The 17,314-nt window shown below is 47.0% G+C and overlaps 1 protein-coding gene across 3 annotated transcripts; it reads left to right on the top strand.

The window, feature by feature from the left end:
- The first annotated feature begins 241 nt into the window (after nt 1-241).
- PLAUR (plasminogen activator, urokinase receptor) lies at nt 242-14,110 on the top strand. 3 transcript variants are annotated; one of them, XM_021004014.2, is made up of 8 exons: nt 268-360; nt 659-755; nt 1,612-1,725; nt 8,372-8,515; nt 9,359-9,511; nt 9,660-9,794; nt 10,059-10,205; nt 11,360-14,110. In XM_021004014.2, the coding sequence occupies exons 2-8, from the start codon at nt 659-661 to the stop codon at nt 11,662-11,664; spliced, it is 1,095 nt and encodes a 364-aa protein (XP_020859673.1). In that variant the 5' UTR covers nt 268-360; the 3' UTR covers nt 11,665-14,110. The 3 variants fall into 3 exon arrangements, with proteins under 3 accessions (XP_020859674.1, XP_020859673.1, XP_078002028.1); XM_021004015.2 differs by lacking the exon at nt 659-755 and having other exon boundaries at nt 242-360; XM_078145902.1 differs by lacking the exons at nt 268-360; nt 659-755 and adding an exon at nt 1,081-1,104.
- The last annotated feature ends 3,204 nt before the right edge of the window (nt 14,111-17,314 follow it).

The following is a 17,314-nucleotide window of genomic DNA, read 5'->3' as shown; positions in this document are numbered from 1 at the left end:
AAATCTAGGCAGACATAGAGACACTGAGTGATAGAGAGAGAGACACAAAGAGACAGAGATAGTCTGAGATAGATGGAAAGAGAAAGACTGAGACAGAAAGGTAAAGACAGACTGATGAAGCTATAGGGACAGACACATCAGAGAGCTAATGAATGAGCCACGGGAGGCGGGGAGGGGGAGTTCCTGGGGCCTCAGGGAGGAGTTGGCCCCAACGGAGTAATGTCGAAACCTCCCTTAAAGGGTGGAAACAAATCATCCCTGGCTCAGTCCCGGTGTAGAGAGACAGAAGAGATTACAGTTTACTAGACATGAGGGCGCTGACCCTGAGTCTCCTGTTGCTGGCTGCTGCCCACGCTCAAGGTAGGGAGCTCAGAGGAGTCTGAGAAGGGGATTCTGGAGTTTGGGAGAAAGTGGCAAAGTAAGGCAGGGAGAAAAAATAGCCTTCTTCCCATTCTTCTTCCGAGGAAGGCCCTAGAGGCAGAAACTAAGAGGCATATGAAGAAAGAAAAAGAGGGGAACAGGGAGAGAAAGAGAGGAGAGGCAAGCAGAGGCAGACACTCGGGGATAAGCATTCCCTCATTCAGGGTCTCATAGGATCTTAGATCTGGGGTTGTAAGGGCCAGCAGAGACCATCTAGTCCAACCCCCTTATTTTACAGATGAGGAAACTGAGGCCGGGAGAGAGAAGTGAGTGGCCGAGGAAAGCGTTGGTTGTCTTTCTGGCTCGGATAGATTCTGCCAGACTCGGAGAAACAAGTATGACTACAGGGAGAGGTGGAGAATGGGAATAGGAAGAGGCCAGAACGGACGGATGTGGTGGGGAAGAGACAGTCACCGAGAGAGCTGGAGACGCGAGGGGTCCGTGAGGGGTCCGAGAGGGGTCCGAGAGCCTAGGAAAGGACAGAAAGCTTGTTCTTTCATTTCAGAAGGGGTAACCACTCCGCCACCATTTCCTCCAGCTCATTTTGAAGTCAGATTTGAAGTTGGGAAACCTGACAAAGAGGAACTTAGTCAAGCTGGGGGAAGTGAGGGAAGGAAGCACCACCGGAGGGCGGGGGGGTGAAGGGGAATGAGTAACCGGAGGGAAACGCGGCTGGAGGAATGAGTAAAGCTAGAGGGGGTCTCCCAGTGCTGGGGAGGAAGAATGGCCAGGGAGAAAACACTGTGGGCCGAGGGGTGGGGGTCGGGAGGGCGCAGGATAGGAAGCGGGCTGGGGGGAACGAGGAGCTGGGATAGGCGCCTGTAGGGATGGGTCTAGAATACAGGTGCGGTGGGTCTGGGAGAAGCTGGTGCTCGGGTGAGGGGCTGAGCTCGGAGCAGGGATAGAACTCAGGTGAGAAGCCACGCGAAGGAGCAGGGATGGCACCTGGGGGGGGCGGGGACAGCTAGAGGGCAGGGATAGGGAGCCGAAGATTGGGGGGGGTGACCTCGAGGGAGGCGGGGACAAAGCTCCGGAGGGGCACAGAGCTGCAGGGACAACATCGGAGGGTGGGGGCAATGGAATGTGGGGGCGGAGACTGAATTCGACACTTAGCGAGTGGCGGAGACCAGCCAGGGAGCCGGGGGACACCCGAGTACCTCCCTCAGCGACCTCGCCCTCTTCTCTCCCCAGTTTCCTCGGGCTTGAGCTGTCACCATTGCGAAAGCCGTGGGGACTGCACGATCGAGACGTGCCTCCCGGGGCAGGAGCTGTGCCGAACCACCGTATACTACAACCGCTGGAGAGGTGAGAGCCGGGACGCGTGCCAAACTGACCCTTTCCTTCCCTCGAGGGGGATGGGGAGGGCAGGCACTTGTCTCTAGAAGGTCCCTGTGAAGCGGAGAAAATGTGTGCGTAGATCGTCGAATCCAGTTCCTCCATTTGACACTCTGTGAAACTGAGAAACCCTCCCAGGTCCCTTAGCATATCTTTGGGGCTCCGAGAACCTGCCCAAGGTGACACAGCCACTTAGAAACAGAGGCAGAACGTCAGAGGCCTTGAACGCAGAATCCGGCAAAGCCCAGAGGAGATGAAAATACGAAGTGGGGCGGAAGGGGGGGAGCATGCTGAGGACCAGCTCAGTTTGGACCAGCCTGTAGGCTTCATTTTGTGACAAGAGGGAACCACTAAAAGGTCGACTTTTAGTAACTTGCAGCTAAGTGCCAGACTTGGAATCTCTCTGAGGTTAGAGAAGAGGCTTTAACTCACCCTAAATGCTCTGCATCTCCTCTGGAGCTCATGCTGCCCAGGGCCCTTTAAAAAAAAATTCGGGGGGCAGGTAGGTGGCACAGTGGATAGAGCACCGGCCCTGAAGTCAGGAGGACCTGAGTTCAAATGCGGACTCAGACCAGTTGACGCTTAGTAGCTGTGTGACCCTGGGCAAGTCACAACCCCAATTGCCTAAAAAAAAATCCTAGAATGTGGACCTTGGAAGGCCTTAGATATCATCCCTTCCACCTTTCACCTTATAGATGGGAAATCTGAGGCCTCAAGGGAAAGGTTTTTGCTAGATATTGGAACCCAATTCTTGGCACTCCAGTTGTCTGACTTATCTCAGAAATTGGCATGGTTCCCTGCCTACACTGATCTTTTCACACCTGTGCCTTGAGCCTGCCCTCTTCTCTGCAACCTGGCTCCAGCATTGATTTTCTTATCTTCATTTACTGTCTTTCCCATTCTACTGGATTTCTCCCTTTGGTCTGTAAATGCCTGTTTGTAAACTGGCCATCATTACAGCTTTGAGCTAGAAGACCATTAAGTCTCTGAAGTTCAGAGAAAGGGGTCGACCAACCCATCACTCACTAGCTATGAATTCACTTTTAAGGCTTGCAAAGCACTTTACAGATATCTCACTTGATTCTCTCAACAATCTTGGGAGGCTGGTGCTATTATTAGACCCATTTTACAGATGAGAAAATGAGGCACAGAGATGTTAAGTGACTTGCCCAAGATTACACACACAGCTGGAATATGTCTTCCACAGGTCTTCCTGACTTGTGCCAGCACTCATCCATTGTGCCACCTAGCGTCCTCAGCTCCAAATAGCATGTACACAGATGAAAAAACGAAATCCAAAGTAATTTCAGGGGTTCAGGGAAAACACTAACAAGGGGAAGGAGCAGGGGAGGCTTCCTGTAGGAAGCAGCCTTTGAGGCCACTGAGGGATTTTGAGAGGCAGAGATAAGGAGGAAGAGTATCCCCAAGCCCAGAGTTCAGCCAATTTCGAAGGTGCCCGTGATTTCTACCCCCTCTAATTCATGCATCAGTCCTCCATGGGAGGCTAGCAGGCTACTTCCCAAACTTCTCATCTATTTCTCCCTTCTATCCTGATGGTCTCTATCTGACCGAATCACTTCTGATTTCTGTTTCAGCCTCTTAAATCTCCATTCTAAAGTTCTCCATCTTGCCTTCCCCCTGGTCCCTAGATTTCCTCATGTAAAAAAAAAAAGGTCTTAATATACAGTGCTACCTGCCTCATTTTTTTATCTATTTGGCTCCTTTTCAAAAAGTCATAAACTTCCAGAGTCATACTAAGTCCTTCTTTCCAATCAACCAAACCTTGACATCAGTCCTGGAGTTAACTTTGCCTCACAGGATCTCAAAAATTGGAAGGACTCACTCTGAAAAAAAAAAATCCCTGATAAAACATCTAGGTCATCCCAACCTCCTTCCCCCATAATCTTCTGGACTCTGGGTCTTTCTCTGCTTCTCCCCTTCTCCCTCTACTCCTGATGATGTCCTGGAATGTTTCTCTTCCTCTTCTCTTTCTCCTTTCCAGATTCCTTCCTCACTGAGTTTCCCAGCTTAGGGTTTCTCTGACCTTTCTAGAATACAGCTTTGGACTTGGGGTCGGGAAGACCTGAGATCATAACCAGCCTCAGACACTGGCTATGTGGCCCTGGATAGGTCACTTAACCTCTATTTACATAATAATAAAAATAATAATAACCCTGGCACCTTCCTGTCTTTCCTCTCTTCCTACACCTTATTCCCCCACCACATACGCTACAATCCAGTGACCCTGGCTTCCCTGCTGTTCTTCAAACAAGCCATTCCTTCTCCAGACTTTCCTATGGCTGTCCTCCATGCCTGGAAATGCTCTGCCTCCTCCCTCCGGCTTCCTGGCTTCCTTCAAGACTCAGCTCACATCCTATCTTTCTTGGTCTCTTATCCTCCCACCCCATCCCTTCCCTCTGAGGCTACCTTCCATTTACACTCTAAATATCTTGTATGTATATGGTTATTTGTATGCTGTTTTCTCCCATTAGACTGTGAGCTCCTCAAGGCAGAGACTGAGTTTTGTTCTTTTTTTTTTTTTTGCCTTTCTTTGCATCTTGAGCACTTGGCACAGTGCCTTACATATAGTGGGTACTTAATAAATGCTTGTTGAATTATTGCTCCCAGAAGCAGACCATTCTGCCAAGGAATGCCTAGTTAGAAGGTTTTTTCCATAGGGGACTAAAGTCTCTCTCCTAGTCCTGCCATTTCGGGCCAGACAGAACAAACCTAATCCCTCTTCCACATGACAAGCCTTCAAATACTCGACCGAGTCTTCTCTTTGCAGGTTAAACATCCCCAGGTCCATCAATTCTCACAGTCCCATCTGATCCTCCTATGTCAGGGACTCAACAGTCCTTCACCATCCTGTCGCTCTCCACTGGCCACTTTCCAATGTCCTTCTTAAATTGTCGTGCTCAGAGCTGGACACAATACCCAAAATGTGGTCCTCATTAAGGGTGGGACCATCACCTCCCTCTTTCTGGAAGCCAGGCCTCTCCAACCCATTATCTTTGGCGTTTGTGGCTGCCACATCACACTAATGACTCATCTTGCCCTGGCAGTCCAGTAAACCCCCCAAATGTTTGGCAAACAAAAGCCTGTCTGACCAAGCTCCCTCCAACTTAGACGTAGTTGATTTTTCTGTCTCCATGTATAATCTTTACATCTGTCTTTGCCAAATGCTGTAGAGTTAGGCCCGGTATCCATGGACTCATGGATTTAGGGATCTCAGAGGTCACCCTCCTCATTTGAAAGATTAAGAAACTGAGGCCCAGATTGGGAAGTGACTTGGCCAAAATTTCACTGTTAGTAGACAGAAGAGCGAGAATCCAAACCCACTTCTTCTGATGCCATATCTACTACTCTGTCCACCATATCAACACAGACTATCTAGGTCATTGGAGATCCTGACTATCATTGAGGCAGCTAAGTTTGGGCAGTGGATGAAGCACCAGGCCTGGAGTCTGGAGTTCAAATCCTCCCTCAGCTCCTTCCTAGCTGTGTGACCTTAGACAAGTCACTCAACCTCTGCCTACCTCATTCTCTTTATGGGACTAGCCATTTTAATAGGTTCCAATTCATCTCGTCCATATCTTTCTGATAGACCAGCCACCTCTAAGGAGAGTTCCCTCCTTATTGACTTGCTTCCCAGTTCCCAACAGATCAGAGGACACCTCCCACATGCCCACCTCTGCCCAGTTTCCCAGAGCCCCACTTCACTCTAACCCTTGGGCCCACTATCTTCTTGACAGGGTACCATCTGCCTTGCCACTGCTCCCCAGGCTCCTCTGGGCCTTGCCATCTGCCCTCCTACTTCTCTAAGTACAATCTCACTTTGCCATCTGCCTTGAACCACACATGGAGTACAAGCCCTCCTCCATAATTTTCTCCCCCATTAGGAGGTGAGCTCTGTGAGAGCAGGAGCTAGCTCATTTTTCTATTTGTATCCCTAGAGCTTAACACAGTCCATTTAGTAAACGTTTTATCCATGTCCAGAGTTACTGTGTCAAGCATTTTGCTAAAAATCTAGGTGAGCACTACTTAACGCATTCCTTTGATCTCTCAGTTTAGTAATCCTGTCAAAAAAGACAATCGAGTCAGCCTCAAATGATTTCCCAGTCACATGGAAACCACCCCGTGATCACCGCTTTTTCTAATTTTTTCCTAACCCCCTCTTTCATTGTATGCTCTAGAATCAGAGTCAAGGTCATGGGCCTACAGTTTTCAGATTCCAGTTTTTCAGAATCTTGGGATGACTTCTGCTCTTCTGCAAGCCTGGGACACGGCATTGTTGTCCATTATCTTTTAAAGGTCCCTAGCATGGGGCAGCTAGGTGGTGCAGTGGATAGAGCGCCAGCCCTAAAGTCAGGAGGACCTGAGTTCAAATCCAGCCTCAGTCCAAACACTTGACACTTACTAGCTGTGTGACCCTAGGCAAGTCACAACCCCAATTGAATAAATAAGTAAACAAACAAATGAATGAATGGATAGATAGATAGATAGATAGATAGATAGATAGAGATAGATAGATAGATAGATAGATAGATAGATAGATAAAGATCCCTGGCAGTGAGTCCCTTGGCCATCCCACCTATCCCCGGCCTGTTCAATACCTGAGGCTATAGCTCATCTCAGCCAGGGAATTTGTCTTCCTCAAGGGTAGCTAGTTTCTCTTTTCCTTTCCCCTTACTTTTCTTGGGTAAAACTTTCATTTTCAGTCTGTTCTTCATAGTCCAGAAGGGGTGTTCCTTGACAAAGAAAACAGGCAAAATCCAAATTGGGCAGCGTTACTTGCGTTCTGTTGTTAATTGTCATGACCCCATCCATCCTGGACAGTGGCCCTCCTATTCATTCTTTAATATCTGTCTTTCCGTGCCATATTGTTTTTCCTCTCCATTTTATTCTATTTTTCAATGAACAAGAATTTATTTTCTCCCCTTCCTACTCTCCCCTGAAATTAAAAAAAAAAGAAAATCCTTATAACAAATATTAATGGTCTAGCAAAACAAATTCCTATATTGTCCATGCCCCAAAAATGTATGTCCCTTTTCCAAATCTTGAACCCATACCCTCTCTGTTAGGAGGTGGGTGTCACCTTCATCACCAGCCCTCTGGAGCCATGGTTTCTCGTTGTATTGATCGGAGTTCGGAAGTCTTTCAAAGTTCTTTGGTTCTTACCGTGTTGTTATTTATTAATTGTTCTTCTGGTTCCCTTCACAGAAATCTTCCCAGAATGCTTAGCACCCACCCACCCACACACACACACACACACACACACACAGAGCCTCCTTCCTTACCTACATCAGCTCATTCTGAATATTAGCACCCCTAGCAAGATTCTCAGAAGGGAAAAACCAAGGGAAAAAAAACCAGGAAGCACCAACCACCATTCTTTCCCCCCTCTTCTTCCTGTCTTTCATCTCCTCACTCACCCTAGGGATGAACATCTCCTTTCCTAGAAACCCGAGAAGCCGCTTTTCCACGGAGATCTCATCTCTGCCCTGTAGAAGAAAAGCTTCCCACTCATGACATGACTCCAAGAGTCCATTTGCCCTTCCCTTTCTTCTGTCATATCATCCTACCTTCCTGGCACAAGTCAGGATTCCCCTTTACGTCTTCAAAGCCTTCTCCTTCTTTGTTCTGATCTTGTCTTGTTTTCCTTTGGGAAGCCTTTATTCTCCCTGCTCACCTGCCTTTAATGGGCAGTTAGTGAGTTCCCGTCAAAGCTGGGTGAAGGTCAGAGGTGATGCCCCACAATGGCCCAATGATGTAGCTGCCCTGAATGAGTGCTTGGGAGACGTGAGCTAAGACCCATTTTACAACCTTCCATCTTGGGGCCTCAGTTCCCACCTCTAACCCATATATACATACATGTGCTTCTTTCCTTCCCAATGAATGGGTTTGGTGAGTAATATTTATTTAAATTTATTTTTAAAATATTTATTAAGTGATTCTTCTGTGGACAGAGCCCATGCTCAGGACTGGGAGAGATATGGATTCTAGATAGAACACCACCCCAGCCCAGAGAGAACATTTATTTATTCATCCAATCCACAGACATTTATTAAGCCCTGCTGTGGGCTGAGACTTGTGCTCAGCTCTGAGGAAGACACTAAAATTAGTGACATATGCCCCTGCCCTTGTGTCTAGTAAGAGGATGAGACATTCATTCATCTGGTGGTACAGTGGATGGAGCACAGGACCTGGAATCAGCATGACCAGTCAAATATGGCCTCAGACAGTTCCTAGCTGTGTGACCCTGACTGAACCTCTCCGTGCCTCAGTTTCCTCATCTATAAAGTGGGAATAATAACACCTACCTCTCAGAGTTGTGAGGATCAAATGAGATATTAGTAAAGTGCGATATAAATGCTAGCTATTATTATTATTATCCTACAGCTATTTATTAAACACCTACTGAGTGCAGAACACTGTACTTGCCACAGGGCCTACCCTCATGAAGCTTCCAATCAGAGAAGTAAGCGAAGCATGGAAGGCCTTGTGGCTAAATTCCAGTGTCCTCTGGGCTGGCTGCCAGGAGGAGCCTGGGCTCCAGGGAGGCTGAAGAGGCCCAGCCCGGCTTAGGCGCCCCCTGCCCATATTGTCCCCCCAGGAGGCCAGGAGCTGGAGGTGGTGCTGAGGGGCTGTGCTGTGACCGGGAAGGACAACAGCTCCATGTCCTACCGCACGAACCAGGAGATAATCATACTGAAGGAGACCGTGTGCGACTTTGACCTCTGCAATCACCCAGACCCCCGTGAGTGGGAGCCAACCGGCTCTGAGCCATTCAGGAGGGAGGAGTCAGAGCTAGGAGGGATCGTGTTATACAGAACCAGGATTGTCACAGCTGGAAGGGAACCTGGAGACTGTCAGAGCTGGGAGGGACCATAGAACGTGGAATGGTAGGCCTATGGGAGGGACCTTAGAAACCAGAATATAAGTGGTCAGAGCTGAGCTTAGAACCTAGAAAGCCTTCTGGGGAGGACCTGAGAAGAAAAAATATAGATAGTCAAAGCTGGAAGGAACCTTAGAACATAGAATGGCAGAGCTGGGAGGGAACCTTAGAACCTTAGATCTTAGAAGAGAGCTTAGGGTAGAGAAGTCAGGCAGGGTAGTCACAAAACATAAATTCAGGACTAAGAAAGTTCCCTTGCTGCAGTTGGGGGATGCCAGGTGTTAGGGGAGGTCTGTTGAGAATGATTTCCTGGGAGACTTGGTCCTTGAATAATGAGGATTGATGACCCTAGATGAGAAGGGAGGAGCAGGAAAGAACTCAGGTGGGGACCCTTGGAACAGAGGCCAGAGAGATCATGAACAGGGCTGGGGTGTGGGCAGGCTAGGAGGGGCAGGCTCCCAGGTCCTGAGCCACCCACTGTAAGGGGGGGGGAGCTGTGCACATACCTGTCTCTGTACTCCTCTCTCTCTGTCTGTCTGTCTTTGTCTCTCTCTCTCTCTGTGTCTCTTTCTCTGTATCTCTGTCTCTCTCTGTGTATGTGTGTCTCTGTCTCTCTGTCTTTGTCTCTCTGTCTCTCTCTCTCTCCCCACCCCACCCCCAACCTGGGGCCAGGAGAGTTACCTTCTTCCCTTCCCTCCAATTCAGGTCCCTCCCCTACTTTTCCTGGGGCTCGGACCCTAGAGTGTCAGTCCTGTGCGTCCTCTGACCAAAGCTGTGAACGAGGTCGGGCCCTGACCCTTCGCTGCCCAGAGCCCACCGACCAGTGCATAGAGCGGATTTCCCAAAGCAACCTTGAAGGTGAATGCAGCCCCTGCCCCTCCCATACTCATCAGTGAGCCCCGCCCTAATTACCCTTTCCTCCACTCTCCCTGCCTGAGTGTCCCCCATCACTGCTCCTCCCCAGCGTCCTGCCCATCACTAATCCACCCTATGTGGCCTCCCATAGCGGGCCCCCTGGACGAGCGCTATGTGCGCGGCTGCGGGAATTTTCCGGACTGCCCAGGCCCCGTTGGCTTCCATAACAACGACACTTTTCTCTTCTTGAAATGCTGCAACCATAGCCAGTGTATCCGTGGCCCAAGTGAGAAAGGGGAGAAGGGAGGACGGAGGACGGATGGAGGGAGGGGGAGGGGGGAGGGGGAAAGGAGGGATGGGGGAGGGGGAGGGGAGGGGGGAAAAAAGGAGGGAGGAGAGAAGGGAAGGGGAGGGAGGAAGGTCAGGCTGGCCTGGGCCATTGCAGGGTAAAAACAGTGAGTGCCTGGAGGGAAGGGACGGGCCCTGGGAGGCGCAGGTAGTTAGCTTCTGGGGGGCTCGAGGACCCATCTGCTCTTCTTCCTCTCATCAGTGACAAAACTCTCCGACTACCCCCTGAATGGCCTCCAGTGTCACAGCTGTGAGGGGAACGGCACCGACGGCTGCTCCGCGGAGGAGACGGCCATCACGGCTTGTCAGGGTCCTATGAATCGGTGCTTTGAAGCCACCGGCACCCACAGTAAGGATCCCTGGACATGGGGAAGGGGACGTGAAGGACACAGGGTTAAGGGGCAGGGTGCGCCTTTAGAGATCCTCCAGCACAAACCTTTCATTACAAGATGGGGAAACTGAGTTGGGAATTCCTATGGCAGGAGGAATAGCTTCTTATGAGAGAAAGGGAGGGCAACACTTCCTATGGGCTGAGATTTCCCAGAGCGAAAGGAAGAGTTAGAGCCCCCTAGTTCATCAGATAGCGTACTGGGCTTGTCCTCGGGAAGACCCGGGTTCAGGTCCTGCCTCTGAGATTTTCTAGCTGTGTGACCCTGTGCCTCAGCTGCCTCCCCAGTAAAGTGAGGACCTGGAGCAGATGACCCCTAAGTGGTCAGGATCCTTTGACCCCCTAAGGGAGGCCTGAAGACCAACAGAATCCTAAACCTTCAGGCTGAGAAAAGACGGCAGCAGCAACCTGGTCCAGCAGAATCCCTGTATTGTGTGAAGGAAGGAGCTCCTGGAGAGGGATGGGTGATGGGGGCTAGTGAGAGCCCCCCAACACACACACACACACACACTCACACAGCCACACTTAGGTACACTCCCACATCCATCCTCATATCCATACATACATACACAAATACACACTCACACACACATACTGTCATATGCACACACACACATATTATCATACCTACCCTCACACTCACACACACAAACACACACACATACACTCACATACACAGCCACACTTAGGTATACTCCCATATCCATCCTCATATCCATACACACACTCTCATACATAGATAAATACTCACGCACACATACTCTTCATACATACTCACCCTCACACAGCCACACTCAGGTACACTCCCATATCCATACTCAATACCATTATACCCATAGATACTCTCTCATACACATACACTATCATATACGTACACATGCACACAGCCACACTCAGGTACACTCCATATATATACTCATACACATACTCATTCTCATACACACACACATACACACATATACACACATACACACACATACTCCCACTATTTCCATCCCCAGGCACAGGGTACCTGGTAATGGTTTGAATCCCAGGGAGCTAAGGTCACTGCAGGAACCCAGGGCAGAGTCAGGATTGCCGGCTGAGCCCCTCTTTTTCCCCTCCTCCTGCCACAGAACACTGGGGTCCCGGCTACACCGTTCGAGGCTGTGTGGCCCCCGCCTGGTGCCAGGCTCCCCATCTGGCTGCTGCCTTCTTCGACCTGGCCCAGCCACAAACCTTCTGCTGCTTCACCAGTGAATGCAATAATGCGGCTCGAGACGCCAGTCCCCGATCGAAGGGAACAGGACCCAGGCTTTTCCCCACCTCTCTTACCCTCAGCCTGCCTCTCCTGCTGCTGACTGTGAACTTGACCCCTGCCAAGGGGGGCTTGACCCAGCTCTATCCTGCTCCCCACCCCCACCCTCCCATCCTAATTTAAGGTTTTGTGTTAATTGTAGAGTCTAAACCCCCTCGTCTGCCTCCAGTCCTAGCCCTGTAGGAGACCCAGGCCTTCAAAGTCGGAGGCCATGCATCAGCCGACTGATTGACTAATGAACGGACTGGGTAGTGAAGGCAGGACTGGATAAAGGCTTGGGGGGGAGGAGTTCAGAGGCCAGGATGCCCCAACACGTCTCTTTGGCACTGCCCCTGGAAAGGGGATCTGGGCCCAGAGGAGGCTGTGGGAGATCTAGAGAGCCAGGGCCTGGAGGAAAGGAACAATAATGGATGGGGCAGAACTCTAGAACCAGGTCTGCTGGGTGGCCCTTAATGGGCCTGCCCTGAGTTTAGGATTGGCCATCCCCCTTCCATGGGCATCACGCCTCCAAAATGGAGCTTGGAAGAGGGAGGACTACGTTTCCCATGATGCCATAGCACATGAGATCTAAGCTTCCAAAGATGCTAGAGGGAGAACTACACCTCCCATGATGCTTTGGGTAATAAGGCCCACTGCACCTTCCATGATGCTCTGGGAGAGGACTACCCCAGCAGAAAACCATAAAATTTCTGCTTTATAAGGGACCTTTCCAAAGCCCTGTAGTCTCCAACAGCTAGTCATTCAGCTTTTGTTTGAGTGTGCCCATTTAGACCAAAACTCCTACCTTTCAAGGGAGGCGGGCAATATGCATTTATTAAGTGCTTACTGTGTGCCAGGTGCTGGTCTAAATGCTAGGGATGCAAATACAAGCAGAAAGAATAAGATTCCTGTCCCTCCCCTCAACAAGCTTATATTCTAAGGGAGCACTTAAAGTAGCCGTTAAGGAGGAGGAAGGTGCCCAGTGCAGAGCATGGCGGCTAAGATCTCTGAGAGGGGAGACATTGGCAGGGAGTCAACAATGGGAGTTCCCATGCCACTCTGGGACAGCTCTTGACCTTGGCGTGTTCTTCCCGACCCTGAGCCGACTTTTGCCTCTTTGCAATCCATTCTGCCTTCTTGGCCATGGCATCCCTTTAGATAGTTGAAGATAGTTCTTGAGCCTTTGCCGTCTTGGAATGCTACCTCCCTTAAATTTGGTAACCAAAAGTGGCATGACCTGGACAGTGCAGAGTAACCCCAATCTTCCTGGAAGCTGTGCCCTCTCAGTGCAGCCCAAGGAGGAATTAAGTTCTTTCAGTAGCCCCCTCATACTTATGATTCATGTGGAACTTGCAGGCCTCTGAAATCCCTCGAGTGTTTTCTGTTGGGGAGGTGTTTTGGTTTTTTCGTTTTGTTTTGTTGTTGTTATCGTTTTTGACAAATCCTAACCAAGTCTTTCCCATCTTGTATTTGTGAAGTTGATTATTATACTTCATTTTTTTATTCCTTTCTGCATTTCACTTCCTGAGTGTCAGGACTTTTTGTAAAAATATATATATATTTATTTAATATTTTATTTTTCTCCTATTAAATGTAAGAACAATTTTTAACATTCATTTTCAAAAAATTTTTGAATTCCAAATTCTCTCCCTCTCCTACCCCCTCATTCAGAAGTAAAGCAATTTGCTATAGGTTACATATGTGCTGCCATGCAAAACATATTTCGATATTGGTCGTGGGGTGAAATAAAACACAGATAAAAAATGAACAAGAAAAATAAAGGAAGCAAAAAAGTATATTTCAGTCTGCATCCAGACTCCATCAGTTTTTTCTCTGGAAGTGGACAGCATTTTTCATCATAAGTCCTTCGGAATTGTCTTAGGTCATTGTATCGCTGAGAATAGCTGTTATTCAGAGTAGATCATTGTTAACAATATTGCTGTTACTGTGTACAATGTTCTGCTGGTTCTGCTCATATCACTTTGCATCAGTTCATGTAAATATTCCCAGGTTTTTGTGACAGCATCCTGCTCATTATTTCTTACAGCACAATTGTATTCCATCACAATGATGTACCACAGCTTGTTCAGATATTCCCCAATTGATAGGCATCCCCTCCATTTCCAATTCTTTGCCACAGCTAAAAGAGCTACTGTTAATATTTGTATACAAATAGGTCATTTTCTTTTACATTTTTTATCTCTTTGGACTATATGCACGGTTTTATAGCCATTTGGGCATAGTTCCAAATTGCTCTCCAGAATGGTTGAATCAGTTTATAATTCCACCAATAATGCTCAATTTTCCCATATTGACTCCAACATTTATCATTTTCCTTTTCTGTCATATTAATCAGTCTGGTAAGTGTGGGGTGGTACCTCAGAGTTATTTTAATTTGCATTTCTCTAATCAATAGTGATTTAGAGCAAGTTTTGAGCAATTAGAGCAATATGACTACTGGTAACCTTGAATACTTCATCTGAAAACTGCCTGTTCATACCCTTTACCCTTTATCAATTGGGGAAAGGTTTGCATGTTTATAAATTTGACTCAGTTCTCTAAATATTTGAGAAATGAGATGTTCATCAGAGCAACTTGCTGTAAAATTTTTTCACAGTTATGATTACTGTGTATTTCCCTCCATCTTGTTTCCCCGTTTATCCTACTCTTTCTCTCTCTCTTCACCTTGTCCATCCTCAAAAGCATTTTGCCTCTAACTACCCCCCCAAATCATCCCTCCTTTCCATCACCCCTCCTTCCCTTATCCCCTTCCCCTCCTACCATCCTGTGGGGTAATATAGATGTCTATACCCAACTACGTGTTGGGTATATATATATATATATATATATATATATATATATATAACTACATGTTATTCCCTTTTTGAACCAATTCTGATGAGAGTAAGGTTTAAGCACTCTCTCCTACTTCCTTCATTTCCCCTCCACTGTAAAAGCTCTTTCATGCCTTTTTATGTGAGATAGTTTACCCCATTCTGCCTCTTCCTTTCCCCTTCTCCCAGTCCATTCCTCTTTCTCACCCCTTAATTTTATTTTTTAGTTACCATTTCATCACATTCAACTCACATCCATGCCTTCTGTCTATGTATACTCCTTTTAACTGCCCTGATAATGAGAAAGTTCTTAGGAGTTACAAGTATCATCTTCCCATGGAGGAATATAAACAATTTAAATTTATTGAATCCCTTATGATTTCTCTTTCCTATTTACCTTTTTATGCTTCTCTTGACTCTTGTATTTGAAAGTTAAATTTTCCATTTATCTCTGGTCTTTTCATCAAGAATGCTTGAAAATCATATATTTCATTGAATATCCATTTTTTTCTTCTGAAGGATTATACTCAGTTTTGCTGGTTAGGTTATTTTTGGTTACAATCCTAGCTCCTTTGTCCTCCAGAATATCATATTCCCCCCTTCAATCCTTTAATGCAGAAGCTACTAAATCTTGTGTTATCCTGACTGTGGTTCCACAATATTTCAACTGTTTCCATCTGGTTGCTTACAGCATTTTCTCCTTCACCTGGGAGCTCTGGAAATTGGCTATAATATTTCTGGGAGTTTTCATTTTGGGATCTCTATCAGTAGGTGATTGGTGCGTGTTTTCCATTTCTATTTGCCCCCCTGGTTCTAGAATATCATGGCAGTTTTCTTTAATAATTCCTTGAAGGTTGATATCTCAGTTCTTTTTTTTTTATGGCTTTCAGGTGGTCCAATAATTCTTAAATTATCTCTCCTCAATCTATTTTATAGGTCAGTTGTTTTCCAATGATATATTTCATGTTTTCTTCTAGTTTTTCATTCTTTTGATTTTGTTTTATTGTTTCTTGATGTCTCATGGAGTCATTAGCTTCCACTTGCCCAATTCCAATTTTTAAGGAATTATTTTCATCAGTGAGCTTTCATATCTCCTTTTTATTTGGCCAATTCTACTTTTTATGGTGTTCTTTTCTTCAGTGGATTTTTATGCCTCTTACCATTTGACCTATTCTGTTTTTTAAGGTGTTATTTTCTTCAGCATTTTTTGTGCCTCCTTTACCAAGTTGTTGACCCTTTTTTCATTATTTTCTTGCATCACTCTAGTTTCTTTTCCCAATTTTTCATCTACCTCTCTTCATTGACTTTTAAAACCCTTTTTGAGCCCTTCCAGTAATTCTTTTTGGGGCCTGAGACTAATTCACTTTCTTCTTAGAGGCTTTGGATAGAGCAGTTTTGACTTTATCTTCTGAGTTTGTGTTTTGATTTTCCTTGTCACCATAGTAACTTTCTACGGTCAGGTTCTTTATTGTTGTTTGTTCATTTTCCAGCCTATTTCTTGACTTTTAACTCTATGTTAAAGTTGGGCTCTGCTCCCAGGGTGGAGAGAACACTGTTCCAAGCTTCAGGCCCTTCTTGCTGCTGTTCTCAGAGCTAGTTCTGGGGTTCTGTAAGTTTTCAGTTCTTCCAAGGTGGTATGATCTAAAGAGAAGTGTGTTTACTCTTTTCTGCCTTGGAATTGTGACCGTGGTCCCCATTCCCCTGCAGCCACAAGCTCTGGTGTGCTAATGCTCCTCCTCACCCTGGGACTGCAACCCAGATCCAAGTATGGGCAATGCACCAGAGTCCTGCCCCCAGAGCCAACAAAGGGACCCCTGTAATCTCCTTCTGACCAGTTGTCCAACCCCCTTACCGTGGATGGAGAAATCCAGAAGCAGCTGCTGCCACCCCTGATTCAGTCACCCCCAAGGCCTGCTGCCGGTTTGCTGGGGCCTTGTCTGCATTAGCACAGCTTGTGATAGACCGTGTTAGACTGCGCTCCACTCTCACCTAGATACAACAGACCTTTCCTGCCAGTCTTGGCCTGGAAATTTGTTTCACCCCATCTTTTTGTGGGTTCTGCTGCTCCCGAATTTGTTTTGAGACATTATTTAAAGCTGTTTGGAGGAGAATTTGGGACAGCTCAGGTGAGTCCTGCCTTTTCTCCACCATCTTCAAAAGTGATTATTTTGAACCAAGACAGAAGCTCATCTTCACCCCTCCCCCACTCCCAATCCTTCCCCTCTTCCCAATTTTCCTATTACTTTTGAGAACAGCAGCAGATTTCCCTGTGACTCAGGCTCAGAACCTCAAAGTCATCATCAGCCCCACTCTTGACCTCAGCCCACGTGTCCAGTCTACCGTCTCTCCTTTCAGCAATGTGTCTTCTACACCTCCCCCACGTCCACTCACCCAGCTGCCACCCTGATGCTGGCTGTCATCACAACAGCCTTCTGGTGGCTGTCTCTGATCTTCCTCAAGCTCGGGTCTGACTTTGGCACCCTGTTCCTACTCAGTCCACCCCAGCAACTCCATGCTACACCCAGGATCAAATAGAAAATCTTCTATTTGGCATTTAAATCTCTTCACATGAGAATATAAGCTTCTTGAGGACAAGGAGTGTTTTTAGGCTTGTATTTGTGTGTACTTGACAAACATTTGCTGACTTCTCATTCTTTCCCCTTCCCACCTTTCCAATTTTCTATGCTTTACTAAGCTTGTTTTTATATCACTTTCATTTCTAATATATTCTACCTTCCTCCCTTTCCCAGCCATCCATTCTTTGAAAGCAAGAATAAAAAAGAGAAACAAACAAAAAAAACCCATTACATTACATTATGTAGTATTGCCTCATTTAATATTACCTCTTTGAGACACTCTTCCCAGTTGACGTGGAATCATTCATTAATAACTACTCCTTTTGGATCTGACCACTCAGCTAGTTTCAAATCTGCCTAAACAGTGTCCACTGTTTTTCTATC

The sequence above is a fragment of the Phascolarctos cinereus genome, unplaced genomic scaffold (assembly GCF_003287225.1).
Source record: "Phascolarctos cinereus isolate Bilbo 61053 unplaced genomic scaffold, phaCin_HiC Scaffold_726;HRSCAF=1367, whole genome shotgun sequence".
NCBI classification, from domain to species: domain Eukaryota; kingdom Metazoa; phylum Chordata; class Mammalia; order Diprotodontia; family Phascolarctidae; genus Phascolarctos; species Phascolarctos cinereus.
This window is presented reverse-complemented; position numbering and strand designations above follow the sequence as displayed.